Raw genomic sequence first — 15,448 nt, forward strand, 5'->3', positions numbered from 1 at the left:
AAGATGGCCATCCCACCCTTGGGTCAAATTACAACTACATGACGCAAACGCAACCTCCCACATCCGTATCAACCGAACTTCCTTCCGCACATGGCCTTCTCAGCGCAATGTCATCATCGTCATCAGGGCCTGACAGGATATTACCAAACCCTGCAGCGAGCCGAAATGGCCGTGATAACGGGAGTACAACGAACGCCCATTCGCCAGAGACTTCGCTTCCTTCCTATGGAACTAGCCCAGGATTGAATGCCAGATCCTCAAGCCATTCGGCATTGGAGGGTTTGTCGTCAAGCAGCCAGCAGAACACGATGAGGACAACGACGACGCCATCTACCATGGCCAACAGTGCAAATTCGCCAAGTACTAGCAAGTCCTTGATAGGACCCACTGATATGGGATTCGGGTACGTCCTATCCAGCAATCCCCCAGCCACAACAATGCCTTCAACAACATTCTCGGGAACGGAGTCAGTGGCGGGTTTCAGCCCTCCTACAGAGAATACGCTGAGCGGTCCATCCCACCGGGGCGGTGAGCTCCGACAGCGAACCAGCTGTGGAGCGCAGTCCTATGGTCATAGCACTATGTTGTCTGCACACAGATCATCAGGTACTTTGTCAAATGGAAAAGTGTACACCCGTCTTCCTCCTTTCGAGCCGTCGGCATCAAGGTGCTCAGAGCCCACAGTGAGCCCGACGTCTAATCTTCCAGTTCACAAAACAGATAACTTTTAGGGATAGCTCGATTCACAAATTTTTTAACATTCAATTTTTCAGGGCTTTTTTTTTTTGGTCTTAGCAGCCCCGAGTTCATATATCTCAACGGTAGTTAACGAGTCTCCTTGGAATCTCGTTTCCCGCTTGTGTGCGTGTGCCGAATATCAGTTTAATACGGGAATGGTTGGAAAAGCTGCAATACTTTCTTGTTATTATTCCTGCACGGATCTCCTATGTCTAGAAATGTGAGATATTGTCTCTCTTATGTCAAAGACACGGTTGGATTTGATTCATTTTTGCTGCGCAATTACATGCACAAAATCGTGTACTCCTTTCCTTTACTCGCAGATAGAACGCGTGTTTTATGGAAGCGTTGGGCTATTTTTCGTTTTTCTCTTGTGCAGTCGGCAAACTCCAGGTTGCCGGTTTAAATGGACGCATTTTGGCTTACACACAAACCGTCCCTACCGTGTATTAGACCACATCTGTTCTTTCCTCGTTGTTTGTTACATCTCTAAACATACCCAATGGCTGGTACCGATTTTTCGGATATCAAAAGATATTTGAGGCAATATATGGCGTGCGGTGATTGGAGTACTTGGTGGAGTGCCTTTTTATTACTTCGCTAGTGTGGAACGAAGTCGGCCTGTTGTCCCCTTGTTGCTGGTTGGGGATCTGCCCGTCATTATCGCCACCAAATTTTGATAGATTATCGTATAAATGAGAAAAAGGGTTGTCCATGTACCGTTTGCAAAATTGTAGTGGAGTGAGGCAATAAATATGAGTGAAAAGGCGTTATTTCACGAAATGGCTTGATTTTCGGCTAAAGTACATCATTGATGTAGGTAGATAAAGAAAAAAAATTTCATCCAGCGCATTTTGGGGTCCTTAAATCAAAAATCCCATGTCGTGATATCTCCGCCGAGCACCGTAAAAACCAAATAAGCAAAGAAACACGGAGTCCTCCTCTATTTACCCTTCTTGTCCTTCTTTGGTCCCTTGGTCTTTTCTGTGCCCCGGAACTTCTTTGACCGGTTTTTCCTTTGTTTGCCTGTATATCAAGTAGATCCACTTGTCAGTGAAATCCCAACTTATATTTTTGGAGGATTGGGATATGCCAAAAACATACGTTGCTGCCTGCTGGCTTTCTCAATCTTCTCCGCAGCTCCGATGCGGACGAGGCGGTAACGGGGTTCAAATTTCTTCAGGGCTTCGGTCGAGTCGTAGATGAGAGCGAAACCGGTGGTCTTACCACCACCATAGTGCGTGCGGAGACCGAATACGGAGACTTGGTCCTTTTTGGACTTGTAAAGTTCTGAGAGTTTCCCACGGAGCTCGTCCTTGGAGATGTTGGCACGGTTGGGGTGGAGGATGTCACTGATGTGTGCGATAATGAAAACCCCCGTTAGGAAGCCATTGTATCATCTTAAAACCCGAAAACAAAAAAATCAAGCGTGCATTTCCATCTGCAAAATTGCGATCGTGATCCCCCAAGGCGTCTATTTGGAATTCGCACAAAAATGAAAAGAGCAACTTACACAACCATCTGTTTTCTACCCAGAAGCGGGTTCCGGATGAACTTGCGCGTCCGCAGAGTCACCGCAGGTTCAGCCATGGTTGCAGAATTTTCAAGAAGGGAGCCACCGGCAGTTCGAAAAGTCTGCTTCGACGAAGGGGGAAGATTGTCGGCTGCTGGGGTTTGTCAGTTGTCGCTGTCGTCAAAGAAGTTGAGCGTTTCGATGTATTTTTGATTTTGCCAGATGTGGGTTCTCGGCTAGGGCCATTCACCCTCGCCGCACTAGTCCCGATACGGCAGTTTCCATGAGGTCAGAATGAGATTTGTTTCCAGTCCTCACCAACACTGATAGTTACGCAGCGCGCAATAATTATAATAATGATGCAGCCTCTCATTGAAAGCCAAGTGGATTTACTTGTGTCTCAGTATCTCCAGCTGCTTGAACCACAATACCTCTGTTTCCCCCCAAATAATGCTCTTCTCAGACCCGCTGTTCAGCAGCTGATCTACCAGAGAATGTTCGATGAAACACTGGTTTGGCCTATCCCTCCACCAGGCTATCGTATCCGGGTCCTAAAAATGCTTATATCTAAACTGGAGGAGTCAATTTCTAACTCTGACGAGGATGTATGACTCCTTTCATTCTTGTTTTCGCTACCGCAAATCAAGGGCTTACCACCACCATGATTTGTCACATTTCTCTTTGTCATTTCCCCTGACGATATCTCAATCTCCCAGGAGGTCTTAGATGATCTCATGAGGAGTTATAGTGATCTCATCAGTTGCCCACGACTGCCCCCTTTTGAAGAAGCGCAGAAGTTGTCTTACATCCGTTACACAGCCCCCAAAGCTTCATGCGGACGCCGTAATGATCAATTCGTCATAACGTTAGAAAACCGCAATCTCATACTTGCTTCGAGAACTACAGGATTCCGCACATGGGAAGCGGCCTTGCATCTTGGCACTTACCTTACAACCCCGGAAGGCAGGTCGCTAATTGAAGAGAAGAATGTCGTAGAGCTCGGGAGTGGTACGGGGCTTCTTTCCATGTATTGTCTGAAATGTCTTGGTGCCCGGAGAGTGACGGCTACGGACAGAGACCCTGCATTGATATCTAGCATCAAGGACTGTGCAATCCGGAACGATCTTTCTCGCAGTAGAATCGATGCGCAGATATGGGAGTGGGGAACTCCATTACAACCTAACCATCCTCCCTCGTCAAAAGAACCGTACAAATCATTTGATGTTGCACTTGGAGCTGATCTGGTATGCATGCGACACTCCCAATTCATTTTCCCAATATCGTCGTTAGTGGCTGATGAAGATGGCGACGCATTTGCGCTGTGACTTATATAAATGCGCAGATATATGACATTGACCTTGTACCCCTTTTATTATCAACGTTACGAGAATTATTTGACAAGCACGGAATCAAAGTGTTCATTATATCTGCCACACTTCGAAACCCGGAAACGTTTAATGATTTTCTTAAAAATTGCGGTGCGCGATAAAATTTCCCTACCTCTAAATCGTCATTTCATGTCCTCTTCGTGAAACGTTGCCAGTGTGCTGACGGCCTTCTCTTGGCCAGAATGGAGCGGTTTAAACTCTCATCGGGTAGATTTTGAATCTCCACCCTTAGAATCCCAGGATGGATTTTTCCACAAAACTGACGTTCCCATCCGGACGTACAGGATCTCAGCCCCCTTACTTCCTTGAGAATGTTCCATACTTTATGAAGTCTTCTGTCCGATTATAGTTTGCGTTTGATATACCTAGATTTACCCCGTTCTATGTCCATAGATCAAATAAGTTTCTGTGGACATGACAGTGGATTGATCCTTGGTCGTGCCATCTATTCTCCCTTTTTGTATTCCTATTTTCTCTGAGAAGAAATATTAGACTATGTCTCGCGGGGCATTTCGCAAAAACGACGGAGCTACTTATATCCGTATCTCGTATCGGAGGTTACTAGAAGCGGAAGCAATAGAAGCAGACAAGAATATTTTAGAATCACAAATCAAAGAAACACAATTTCCCTCTCTCCCGCCTGCCGGAAAGGCACGACAACCATCTTTTACCTATGTCCTTCAGCTAAAGGACAATGGAGACAGGCATGCATGCGTACAACTTAATATGCAAAATATACCTGCGTATCCACCGGCCCGCAAGCCCTACCTCATGCAGCCAAACAATCCCATTATATTCGTCAGTGCCAGCCTCACATCGCGTCGTGCTTTCAACTCCTTTTTTTTGTTTTTTCATCCCTCCACGAGCCGATCATATTTCGAAACATGTTGCTCCAGCAAGAACACACATTATACATATGTACGCATGTATGTATTGTACTGTACATACATGCATTGACAACTAATCCTCACAGAATAGAATGCAATTTGGACTTTTCCATTTCCTCCATTGTCTCTATTTGTATTTGTACACAGTACCATTCCTAGCAGTGCTGGTGTGCGTCGTAACTGTGTGCAGAGCATGGACCACGCCGTATCATCTGCCTTTTTCGACAGTTGGGATGAATGGGTAGGCTAGAGGTATAGATATATTGGAAAGCGGGCACGAATCAGGTAGATTAATCTACCACAAGTATATGTGCATCTCTATATGCATGTTTCAATAGAAACTCCTTCCAAGCGGATCTATAGAAAAATGAGAAACGCTTACAGAAATGTGCGATGCAATTCATTGAAAACAAACTGTTTCTTTTAACGCCGCCATTCCTGCTGAAGGCCAAGTCGACAAATGAATCCATTTCCCAAAACTAGTTCCCCTCGAAGCCTATTCAAATTTTAAACAAAATAGTGATCGTAAGGATTCTCCTTACCTCAATCCAACCTCCGAGGCACCTGAATGATGTAGCCTCCGCACACAGCATCATATTAACTAACTCCAACAGCAAATTCGTCATCTAAACTACCTATATACAATGCACAGCATTGCATAGCCAACCCCTTGTGTCCGCCTGTCGGCCCGAACCTAGCCATGTATCTATGCGTATGTAGGTACCCTTGTCACTATTGATTTGAGTGGCTGGAGCTTTAGCCAAAACCCATTGCCGTTGTGGACGGTACATGTATCACTCAACCGTATGTTTTTATTTCTTCTCAGCTAGAATATTCATTTATGACGGGAATGAGGTTTAGATGAATTGCATCTAAATTATCTAGCCGCTGATGGAGGGCCATTTTTACAGTCTGGGGAGAAAAGTACATTGGCAGAGGACTAACTGAGGAAGTACAGTCCGCAGTACACGCATGTAGATACAGTCTGCCAAACTAACCTTCCCGAGCTCTCATACATACATACATACATAGCTATATTATACACCGTTATATCTTCTATGTAACACCCATGGATATAAGATAGCTCTCAATTTGGACAGTTAGGGTTTGACTGGCTGACGACGCATGCATATCAGTTGTTAGTTGTGTGGACATGCATACGCAGGGAATAGAGCACATACAGATTGATCTGTGTAACAGTTGACAGACAACAAATAACAACCCCAGTTCTCTCCCATTATGTCATTTTAAGAATCAAGGTTATACAAGGGTGGAAAATAGAGGGTCCTATCAATAGTATAACTGCTAATCCTGTTTATGAATAGCACAAAGTCTGATTGAAAGGGAAAGGGCTGATATATTTTATATATACAATTTCGGGGAGGGGTGGAGAGAAGGAAATGAAATATATGAGCTTATATGAAAATGTAATTGTGTAATATATTATATGCATGAGGATGATATTATGGGTCGCGCCATGTTATATATTAGAAAAATAGACAAAACAAGGGAGAATGAATATGAAATAACGGAGCTATTGTCTCCAGTGCATAGGAAGCTGCCGTTGATTAAAACCAAAGAATCTGTCCGAGAGGAAGAAAATCGAAATTGGAGAATAAAAAACCATTGCCCAGACATTACAGTCAACAGGAAGGAGAGCAAGAAATACATTAGATTCAATGTTCGTCAATACATAGGAAAATCTCTAATATATAGGGAGAGTGTTGCTGTAGCTCGTGCGATGGAAAAGAGTGGAACGAAACAGCCGTGTATCAGATCAAGCTTTATATAAAGAATTGAATGAAACGATATATCAGAAGAAAGGATAACGAAAGAAACATACATATTGGGTATCAAATGCAAGTATGAGAAACGATCAGAAATGACCAAGGACGTGGCAAAGGAATGTAGGTGATAGTTGGGCATCCAAAGTTAAGGTTACTCGAGTAAGGTTGCCTGCAGCAGCTCCTCATCAATTTCCTTGGGCTGTATAGCCGTAGGCGCCTTTGCGGGAGGACGGAGCCCCGGGATAGGACCCTTTTGGTTCACCCCGGTTGGTCTGGCCATGGTCGTTGGCGCAGTCGTTGAAGAAAAGCCAAATGAAGCGGATACAGAAGTGGATACAGATGACACAGCGGAGATGGATGGCGGCTTTGGTGGACGAGAGGAGGATGCTAACGACGAACGACGCGAGGATCTGGGTGAATGCGAGCCTGCAGTTGATGCTATTGGCGTCATCCCCCATCTGCCAAAAACCCACCCACCAATCTTCTTGCTGAAACTGGTTGCCTGACGAGATGCGAAGATATCATCATCTGGATGGTGAATAGGAGAGGTGTTGTTTGGCAGGGAGCCTGTTGGGGTTGCGTTTGGGTCTGCTGCAGCTGCAGCGGCGACCAAGGAGAGTAGGGAGCGTGAGTCGGAGCCTTTGTCCCGGTTGCTAAGGGATACAGTAGGGACGATGATGTTCGTTCGTGAAATGATGGGAGGAGTGAAGGATACATCCGTCCCAGCGGATGTGATACGGCTGGGTGTTCTGATAGGAAATGCTCCATAAGGGCTGAGCATTTGTGATGGCCGGGAGCGAAGCGTATGGATATCCATCCCTGAAATGGAGAGGAGGCTGTCATGAGAGGACGCACGTTTTATTGTGTGATACCGTAATTGTGGCGAAAGTTCAGGCTCGGGCTCGGGCTCATGTTCATGTTCGGGTTCAGCTGGGCAAGTTGATAGTTGGGATTGGGTTGCATCTTCATTGGTGACTTCTTGAGCCGAAGCTTCTGACTCTTCCAGGATAGGAGCTTCGAAATAAGGTGAACTCTCATCTGCAGAGAAATTACCACCTAGCCCTTTAACTTTGTCACCTGGAGGAGCTATAGACGTATCTTGTACTTCAGGTGGGCCAGATATCGACCGGAAGGGCACATCGAAGGATCCTTTGCGATGATTGTATGGCCTAACGGATGGGGATGCAAACCCAATGCTCTCCGGGCTGGTAGGGCGAGAGGACTCAAAGCCATGGTCTACGCGATCGAAAATTGACGAGGTTCTATACGCAGACTGCGGAGAGCTCGGCATTGACGACGACATTGATCCTGCTACTGCGTAAGCGAAGGGTGGGGTCGACCAACTGCGGTTGTTCGAGGATGGAGGAATGGAGACTGAAGTTTGGGAGAGAATGGTCGACGTGGAGGAATTGGAAGCGTGTGGACGGGGTGAGACTGGTGACATCCGCGAGGAAAAGCGAGACGGGGACTCGAGAAGCGGAGATGATATCATGGGTCTCTTTCTCCTCTGACGGCGATGTATAGGGAGCTGTACCTTCTCCTTTCGCTGGGAAACAGTAGGTACAGGTGAGTGGTAATGGTGATGGACGTGGAACTCCTGGGAGGCCACTGGCGAGTACTTAGCATCCAGTTCGACACTAAGTGGGAGTCCCCTCTGCCGGGGCTGTGGTTCATTCGGCTCCGGGGTTAGTGGTTGATGAAGGAGAACTTGTTCCCGCAGGTTCTGCACCTCCTCATTTGAGTTCTGAAGCATTTCCCTGAGCTCGACGATGCCCATTTGAAGGTTTGCATTATCTTGCAAAATGTCGCGCACGAAGTTGCTAACCACCCCTGGTTTATTCTGGCCGAGGGACGAGGCCGCCGCGGCACCTTTAAGTCGACCTGCAGCGCTATCCAATTCTCGTTCAACATTCCTCCTCCGCTCCATGCGTGCAAGTAACTCCACGTGCTTTTCCTGTTCATCCCTCGTCTCCTTCTCTATCCTCTCGAGTTGATCCTGAAGATTGCGCAAGTTACATTCAGCTTGCCTCCATCGTTGGACAGCTGATTTCTCATCTTCTTTTGTAACAATAAATTTTGCCTGAAGCTCCTCTTGTTCTCTCTCCATCGCGACAATCTGCGACTCGAGTTGGGCTACCCGCGACGCTGAAATCGACAGTCGTTTAACCTGGAGCTGCGTACTCTCGAGGGTATCCGTAAGAGTCTTGATTTGAGCATCCGATTCCACGACCAAATTGTTCATGTCCTCCAGCTGTCCCAAGAGCTCGCGATTTTCTTGAACGATCCGCGCATTTTCGGTTTGGGCCCGGCACTTGTCCCGCTCAAGAAGTTCCATTTCTAATATCAGCTTTCCTCGATCCCGTTCTGCATCTGTCATGTAAGACTCATGGCGCTGTAATAATGCCTACAGGGAGGTAAAGCATCAGTAAGTACCCACATGGCGACTAGCAAAGCTAAATAGAGGAAATGAAGACATAGAATGAAATAATTACACACTTGGCCCAGCTGAGCAGCAGTTTCAACGTCCTTTTCCAGGTCCGCCAGCACAGCAGTACTATGCTGGAGATAGGCACATTGTGAACTCCCACAACAACATTTCAGCGCGGTCGAATGATGGAGGCGCGGGGACGTTCTTAGCGGACCTGCGTCATGCAGTGATGGAAATATGTGGTCCATTAAGAGAGGCTATGTAATCAGTCCAAGGAAGTAGACCATTTTTCGGCGCCCCGTAGAGCGCTGTACATGTATTGCTCCAGCTCTGCCACCACAACACAAAGCCGGCGGAGACGCGAATAAATAAAATGTTTAACTTCGAACTGGTGAAAAGGAGAATGCGTTTCATCAATGAGTGCGCCAGAACGTCTTTTTTCTGCCTGGCTATTCTAAGAATAAAACAGCGTGTTTGGAGGGTCGGGTGGGCATGACGCCAGGATGGAGAGCACATTTGAGCACTAAAAAACACCGAGATCGGGCAAATGGCTGGGCAAATCAACGCCTATTATTTTCATCGCGAACCATCAACGGTGTGTTTCTAATTTATTGGTTCCACGCGGCTCAATTTGGGAATAAACAAATGATGATTCTCAAACACATTACTTTGTTGACTTAAAATGTCACTGTTTTATGTTCCCCAGAACAAAACATCGTCAACAAATGCGATACCTATGTCGTTAACTGCCCTGTCCCCTGCGGATAACCAACCATGCCCTTGTTTACGTGGGTTCAATACCCCGCGAGGGGTAGTTAGTTCTTTGCGAACGGGAACATTGTCACAATCATTGCTCATGATCTTTTGACCTACCCAAGATTTCTTTTTCCCCGAAGCACTTTACAATAAGCAAACAGAATAGCACACCGCAAATTCATTTATGAAACTCATCCCTCAGTTTAAAGTTGGGTTCTTGTTACTCTACAATTCTTCCAAGTCCGATAAGCTCTGACAAACTATTGATATATTCAGCGTCCCAAATTCCCTCCCCGAGGTAGAAAGTACTAATGTAACTATGAGTGAAGACAGTTGATTCGGGTATATAATGCATATCATACAAATTCTTTAACATGATCCGTTTAACGCCTCCCCAAACCGGATTCTATCGTGTATACTATATAGTAAAAGTGACACCAAAGAAGCATTGGTCATCGTTCCGTGGTCGAAAAGCCGTTCGGCTCAGAGACCTTCTCTTCCAGTGCTGGACGAAGGATAATAGCATGATCTAAATTGTACCTCGCATCCGTATGGCCCTTCTCACCACATTGATACTATCGTTTCGCCAGAGGCAACTGTTTATTTCTCCTTCAAAGCGGAAATAAATTGAATGGAACTCAAAATGGCTGTGGGTGCGCTTTCCCGCTTCGAATGGTTCGCCCTGGCAAGGCGGGAAGCAGAGTTTGAAGCACGTGGACCGACTATGATGTGCTCTGACTGACGCCCATCCCTGCTGTACCGTCTATTCTCTCCCCATTTCGGTTATCTGACACGGTTTGGATTTTACGGTACTCAGCTTCCAGTGCCCGTTGCATCTCAAAGTCTGCTTGTCGCTCTCGTTTGATCCGCTGGTTCTCCAGATCTCGTTGCACACCGGCATGCATGGCCTAACAGTTATTTGCATCCAAAATCAGCAATCAAGCGTAAATAAACATATATAGCGTAGTCCAATCAGCCAAAACATACAGCCTTGTCAGCTTCCTGGGTCCAGTGGACAAAGTAGACAATGCCAGCAGTCATTAGCGACGTGCCGACCAAGGTAAGTTTTGAAGCGCGCGACATGTCCCTCCTCGACCTTTTTCTTGCGTAATGTGCTTGGAGTAGTTTGGAAGAAAATACAGTGTCCTCCCAGAGGGTCTATTTTGAGTAATTAACCTTCAGTAAAAAATTTGAGTCGTTATTTACCAAATCTGCGATGTAATTCCGAAATTATCGTCAGAGCCCGTGAGCGGTGTCGAGCGGCAGAAGCGGAGATTGTGACCTTGCTCCAACTGTGGAAGCTCTATAACGTTACTGCATCCAACAACCAATTTTACTCGGTGTCGACGCTGATCTTAGAGGTTTTTTTATTTTTTTTTTCGAAAAAAAATTGAATATGGTACGATTCTTATTCCTTTCATGTAAACACTTTCAGGAGTCACTTGTTAACTAGTGTGCATTTCTTCAGTCTGCCCAGAACTCTGCAGGTATCCAGACCTTGCTTGACGTAGGCCAATCTCCAGACTATCCCCAACCACGGACCTCTACGTCTAGATCCATAATGGCTTGCCCAAATGGAGAATATGGAGAGCTAATGAATCCCCTATGAGTGAATAGGCAGAAAGAGAGGCACAGAAAATCGTACAGAATGGTAAGAGCTTCCTTCAGGGTCGATTTAGCCTGCTACCCTTGCCCTATTCTTGGATCTTGATTGCTAATCAGTCTGTTTTCTACTCCAGCCCGAGAATGTCCGTATGATTTCTTTCTTCTCTTGTATTCAAATATGGATACCAAATATTCCCTTTTCTCTGTAACTCCCCCACTCTAACTTGATTTTCATATCTATGTAGACCGTACAAAGCGGATAAAGGACGCCCGAACCGAAGCTCAAAATGAAATCGAAGAATACCGACAAAGAAAGGAAGAGGAGTTCAGAAAATTTGAGGCTGAGGTGAGGAAATATGACCTTTTTCCAATCCTTAAGCGGACATTTGGATCCACGTGATCTTTCTACTTCAAAAAGACATACGTATATTATATCCCTACGTATAAGGAAATGACTAGAAGACTAACTGATATTCTCGTCCCTCTTACTTACTCCATTTAGCACTCGAGTGGCAACAAGGTAGCTGAAGACGAAGCCAACAAAGAAGCTGAAATGAAAGTCCAAGAGATAAAAAATATTGGCAAGAAAAAGGGCGGCCAAGTCATTGGGGATCTCATTCATGCTGTTACCGACGTTAATCCGCAAGTGCCACAAAAGCTTGCGGGGAATTCTTGAATTATTTACTTGATAATGAGCACGTTTGGAGAGGGATTGAATGTATGAGCAGCATGGGAACTGCTAATTGGATCAGGGAGTAATGATTTTTCATTTTCTGTTTATGTTGATTTCTGTTTCCTTTTCTCTTTCCTTTTTATGAATGATCCGTGAAAGGAATACACACTTTTCCTGGGAAGGTGGTCTTGTCCAATGTGTTATCATAGATATTAATAATATCACTTCATTGAACTCACACAATGTATGCTACTGGTCCTTCCATTTGGCCCTGCAGTTGAACTTCTATTTGAATTTTTTATATTGCAGTGTCCTTTGAATAAGGTTCCAATTTCCTAATTTTGCACACGTTGGATAGGTAGAAATAATCAAATTCGGTTTCGCGATCCAGGGTTTGCATCTAAGGGATATATTTAGCACACCTACAGTGATGGCGTCATTTCCTGGAACCCTCGGAAAAATCAGTTAATTTGCAGCTTCATTGTACACTCATGAATTGACGATGCAAATGAAGCATTTTACAGTCCATAAACGTACAGAATGAGGTATGCGGTCAGAAACCCAGCCTTTTGGTGGATGTCCAAAGCAGTGTCTCCATCTCAACACACAAGCTATGTTCGGGCACTCGCTGCCTTTCGAACTCAGCAATTCAGCTCCACATCGACATATGCGTCCAAGCTCCATCTGCGGGATCCTTTCTTGGAGAATTTGGAGCCCTTGATTGAGGGCCGATACTCGGCTCTTCGAGATACATACCGTCAGTAACGCATAAAGACAAAGAAGTCGAATGTCAAATTAGCAACAGCGCACTTGTGATTAGATTATGGTTACCTAACTTGAGTTCCGAGGTGATGTTCTCTACAGCCAAGCCAAAGCACCCCATAGTGCTTGCGCATGGTCTGTTAGGATTCGACGAATTGAGACTGGGCGGGAAATATCTTCCGCCAATACAGTATTGGCGAGGTATCAAGAAGGCGTTCTCCCAGCAGGGAATTGATGTTATTACGGTTCCTGTCCTGCCTTTAGGGTCCATTGAGCAACGAGCCAAAGCGCTTTCGAGTGGGATTGAAGCTCAGATCCAGGGCGAGGCAGTGAATGTTATTGCGTGAGTTTGACATTTTGAAGTTTAGCGTTTCATACATAACTTCCGGCACTGTTTTGATGCCAATCATTTTTGCTAACCATTATATATAGACACAGCATGGTACGTTGAAACTGCTGAAAGTTTTCAGAATTTTCATTACTTTCCTTCCTTCTGCTTTGTTATGTTCCTTTGTCTTTTTAATATGTACTTATCTTATAAATTCAGGGGTATGTGCTTTTTGAAGTATTCACCCATATTGTACACAGGATTGAAATAGCTGTTCTGACAGCGGAATCAGGGGACTGGACTCCCGCTATATGATTAGCAAGCTTCGCTCTATGAGGTTCCGCGTTTTATCACTGACTACGATTTCAACACCTCATCGAGGTTGGTCCCGGCTCAAATCACCCTTCGGAATTATTGCTAATCAGAGTAGGGAGTGCATTTGCGGATTATGTCTTTGGGCAGCTTGGAGGTCAGCCATATGGTCTCTAGAACGCGGGTAATATCGTATTCACATTTAGAGCATAGAGAAACGAGTCACAGTCATATATAGCGTCCTCGCACGGCTGAACATCGAATCGGGGGCATTCATGCAACTCACTCGAAAGTATATGCAGGAAGAATTTAATCCGAATATTCCGGACTGTGACGATGTGAGGTTCGTACCAGCCACCACTCGCAGCAACGACAGTAACCCTTCACTGACTACCAGGAACAACTCAGGTACTTTTCGTACGGGGCATCATTAACCCCTAGTATTTGGTCTTTGTTTCGCCAGTCACATCAGATAATCGAGCAGGAAGAAGGTCCGAATGACGGGTTAGTTAGCGTTCGAAGCAGCAAATGGGGAGGTCAAGGAGGTTATCAAGGCACCCTCATGGACGTTAGTCATTTTGACTTAATCAACTGGACCAACCGTTTCCAATGGCCCGTCTCTAACTTAAGCGGGGACAGGAGGAAGTGGGTATTCTAAAAACACCTGCGATATTTCATGTTAAGCAAGAGCACCTCTCCGTGACATACTAATGTCCTTTTTTGGGGACCACAGATTTAATGCCCTCGCCCTATATCTGGATATTGCTGGTAAGGTCACCCGTCCGCAAGTGGCATTTAGATCCTACTAACTCCTTTTGGATCTGGTGGACTAGATATGCTTACAAAACAAGGCCTATAAAACCCCGCTCGAGTTATATATGTCTTAACTTTGACCCGGCACCTGAATCAACCCACGCGACTTTGTCCTCGAAACATGTATTCCAGTTCTAGACAGTATAGATTTTTATAGGCAAGCCGCACTATACGTTTGTTTTCGGTTTTCTTCCCTTGAAGATTCAATCATTCAAAATATCCAGAATTTCTAGGGTATTATGCACGTTCCCTTTAGGACGCGATGCGGTTAGCTGTTACAGGAGTACACAGCTACCAACTAACTACATATCGTAGCCCAGGATCCCCTAACAGGGAATGTGGAGTATCTTATCATTCGGGGGTGGGAAGGAAGCTGAAAAATTGCGTTGGTTTGGTTTATCCCAGTACTCCTTCCATGCGGTTAATGTGGTTATGAACATGTTCGCCATAGTTAATCAATATTAGTGCTAGCCGAAAAGGCTCAAACGCCACTAAATGTTTGATCTGGCGCCTCCAGTTAATTGGCTTAAGTGCATTTTTGAAGCTTGTTTGGTAATCTATGCCTTAATGAACGTAGTTGGAACTTTGCCAGTATGAACTTATCTTGAAGTTCTTGACAGCACCAACAGAGTTCTATATATAGTGGCTGAGACTTGGCACAACGTCATCCGCTTTCGGACCGCTAGTCGAAGTTCAGATCCCCGCCGCAACATGCCGGAACAAGCAAAACTAATCCCTTTTGTGCGTCTCTGCATCATTCTCTGAAAATCCAGAGATACTCCATACCTACTTGCCTTGAGCAAATAACACTCGCTTCTGGATTCCGTCTGAGTTTTGATTTGACCTTCCCATCGTTTGTTACTTATTTCTCACCTCCAATGTACCCACCCCACGTCTAGCTCTCCTCTACTGGACAATCGCTTTACGCATGAATCTCGCTCGGAATAAGCCAATTATTCGCAATGTCTGTTCGAATCCATCTTGACAGACCGCATGCCCACTTCACGAACTTAGACTTCATCACAGGGAGAGTTATCCTTGTACTAGCTACCGATACTCCCATATCGAGTGTTGTTGTAAAACTTGAAGGCGAGAGCAGGACCCGGCTTGCGGCTCCGAAATATCCCAATAGTGACCGCAATGAGAAGAAGAGGACGGAGGTAGAATCACACAAAGTATGCGCGCCTGTTTATCAATAGAAATCGCGCCTGGAAAAATTTTTAATCCGGGATTGAGAGTTCTGACTGCTTTCTCTGCATTTCAAATCCACAGCTCCTATACAAAGTCCTTACCTTATTTCCGGCCGAGGAAGCGGCTGAGCTCGTCGGAAATAACATGTACTATACCCTTCCGCCCGGCCGTCATGAATATCCCTTTCGGTTCAAAGTGGGTTGAAGGAGATTCGTCTTTATAGTATTTTGTATTGGGCGACTAGGAATTTGGACGAAACGACTAATT

The 15,448-nt window shown here is 45.4% G+C and overlaps 7 protein-coding genes across 7 annotated transcripts; 4 read left to right on the top strand and 3 right to left on the bottom strand.

The window, feature by feature from the left end:
- Positions 1-1,681: 1,681 nt before the first annotated feature.
- On the bottom strand, positions 1,682-2,328 carry HCAG_04418 (40S ribosomal protein S24; the record flags this gene model as incomplete). Its single annotated transcript, XM_001540528.1, has 3 exons — positions 1,682-1,764; positions 1,843-2,090; positions 2,252-2,328. The coding sequence occupies 3 exons, from the start codon at positions 2,326-2,328 to the stop codon at positions 1,682-1,684; spliced, it is 408 nt and encodes a 135-aa protein (XP_001540578.1).
- Positions 2,329-2,745: 417 nt separating this feature from the next.
- On the top strand, positions 2,746-3,576 carry HCAG_04419 (conserved hypothetical protein; the record flags this gene model as incomplete). Its single annotated transcript, XM_001540529.1, has 2 exons — positions 2,746-2,856; positions 2,968-3,576. 2 exons carry the CDS (start codon positions 2,746-2,748, stop codon positions 3,574-3,576), a joined length of 720 nt encoding a protein of 239 aa, XP_001540579.1.
- A 2,922-nt stretch (positions 3,577-6,498) lies between these two features.
- Positions 6,499-8,789, bottom strand: HCAG_04420 (predicted protein; the record flags this gene model as incomplete). The annotated part of the gene is made up of 3 exons (XM_001540530.1): positions 6,499-6,739; positions 6,787-8,705; positions 8,751-8,789. The coding sequence occupies 3 exons, from the start codon at positions 8,787-8,789 to the stop codon at positions 6,499-6,501; spliced, it is 2,199 nt and encodes a 732-aa protein (XP_001540580.1).
- Positions 8,790-10,219: 1,430 nt separating this feature from the next.
- Positions 10,220-10,580, bottom strand: HCAG_04421 (conserved hypothetical protein; the record flags this gene model as incomplete). Its single annotated transcript, XM_001540531.1, has 2 exons — positions 10,220-10,405; positions 10,485-10,580. 2 exons carry the CDS (start codon positions 10,578-10,580, stop codon positions 10,220-10,222), a joined length of 282 nt encoding a protein of 93 aa, XP_001540581.1.
- Positions 10,581-10,893: 313 nt separating this feature from the next.
- Positions 10,894-11,778, top strand: HCAG_04422 (predicted protein; the record flags this gene model as incomplete). Its single annotated transcript, XM_001540532.1, has 5 exons — positions 10,894-10,896; positions 10,966-11,004; positions 11,115-11,145; positions 11,348-11,448; positions 11,605-11,778. 5 exons carry the CDS (start codon positions 10,894-10,896, stop codon positions 11,776-11,778), a joined length of 348 nt encoding a protein of 115 aa, XP_001540582.1.
- Positions 11,779-12,315: 537 nt separating this feature from the next.
- HCAG_04423 (predicted protein) lies at positions 12,316-14,036 on the top strand (the record flags this gene model as incomplete). Its single annotated transcript, XM_001540533.1, has 8 exons — positions 12,316-12,532; positions 12,640-12,880; positions 13,185-13,246; positions 13,328-13,361; positions 13,416-13,520; positions 13,586-13,822; positions 13,911-13,945; positions 14,011-14,036. 8 exons carry the CDS (start codon positions 12,316-12,318, stop codon positions 14,034-14,036), a joined length of 957 nt encoding a protein of 318 aa, XP_001540583.1.
- Positions 14,037-14,952: 916 nt separating this feature from the next.
- Positions 14,953-15,385, top strand: HCAG_04424 (predicted protein; the record flags this gene model as incomplete). The annotated part of the gene is made up of 2 exons (XM_001540534.1): positions 14,953-15,165; positions 15,263-15,385. The coding sequence occupies 2 exons, from the start codon at positions 14,953-14,955 to the stop codon at positions 15,383-15,385; spliced, it is 336 nt and encodes a 111-aa protein (XP_001540584.1).
- Positions 15,386-15,448: the final 63 nt, after the last annotated feature.

This window comes from Histoplasma capsulatum, genomic scaffold (assembly GCF_000149585.1).
Source record: "Histoplasma capsulatum NAm1 scaffold_4 genomic scaffold, whole genome shotgun sequence".
NCBI classification, from domain to species: Eukaryota; Fungi; Ascomycota; class Eurotiomycetes; order Onygenales; family Ajellomycetaceae; genus Histoplasma; species Histoplasma mississippiense.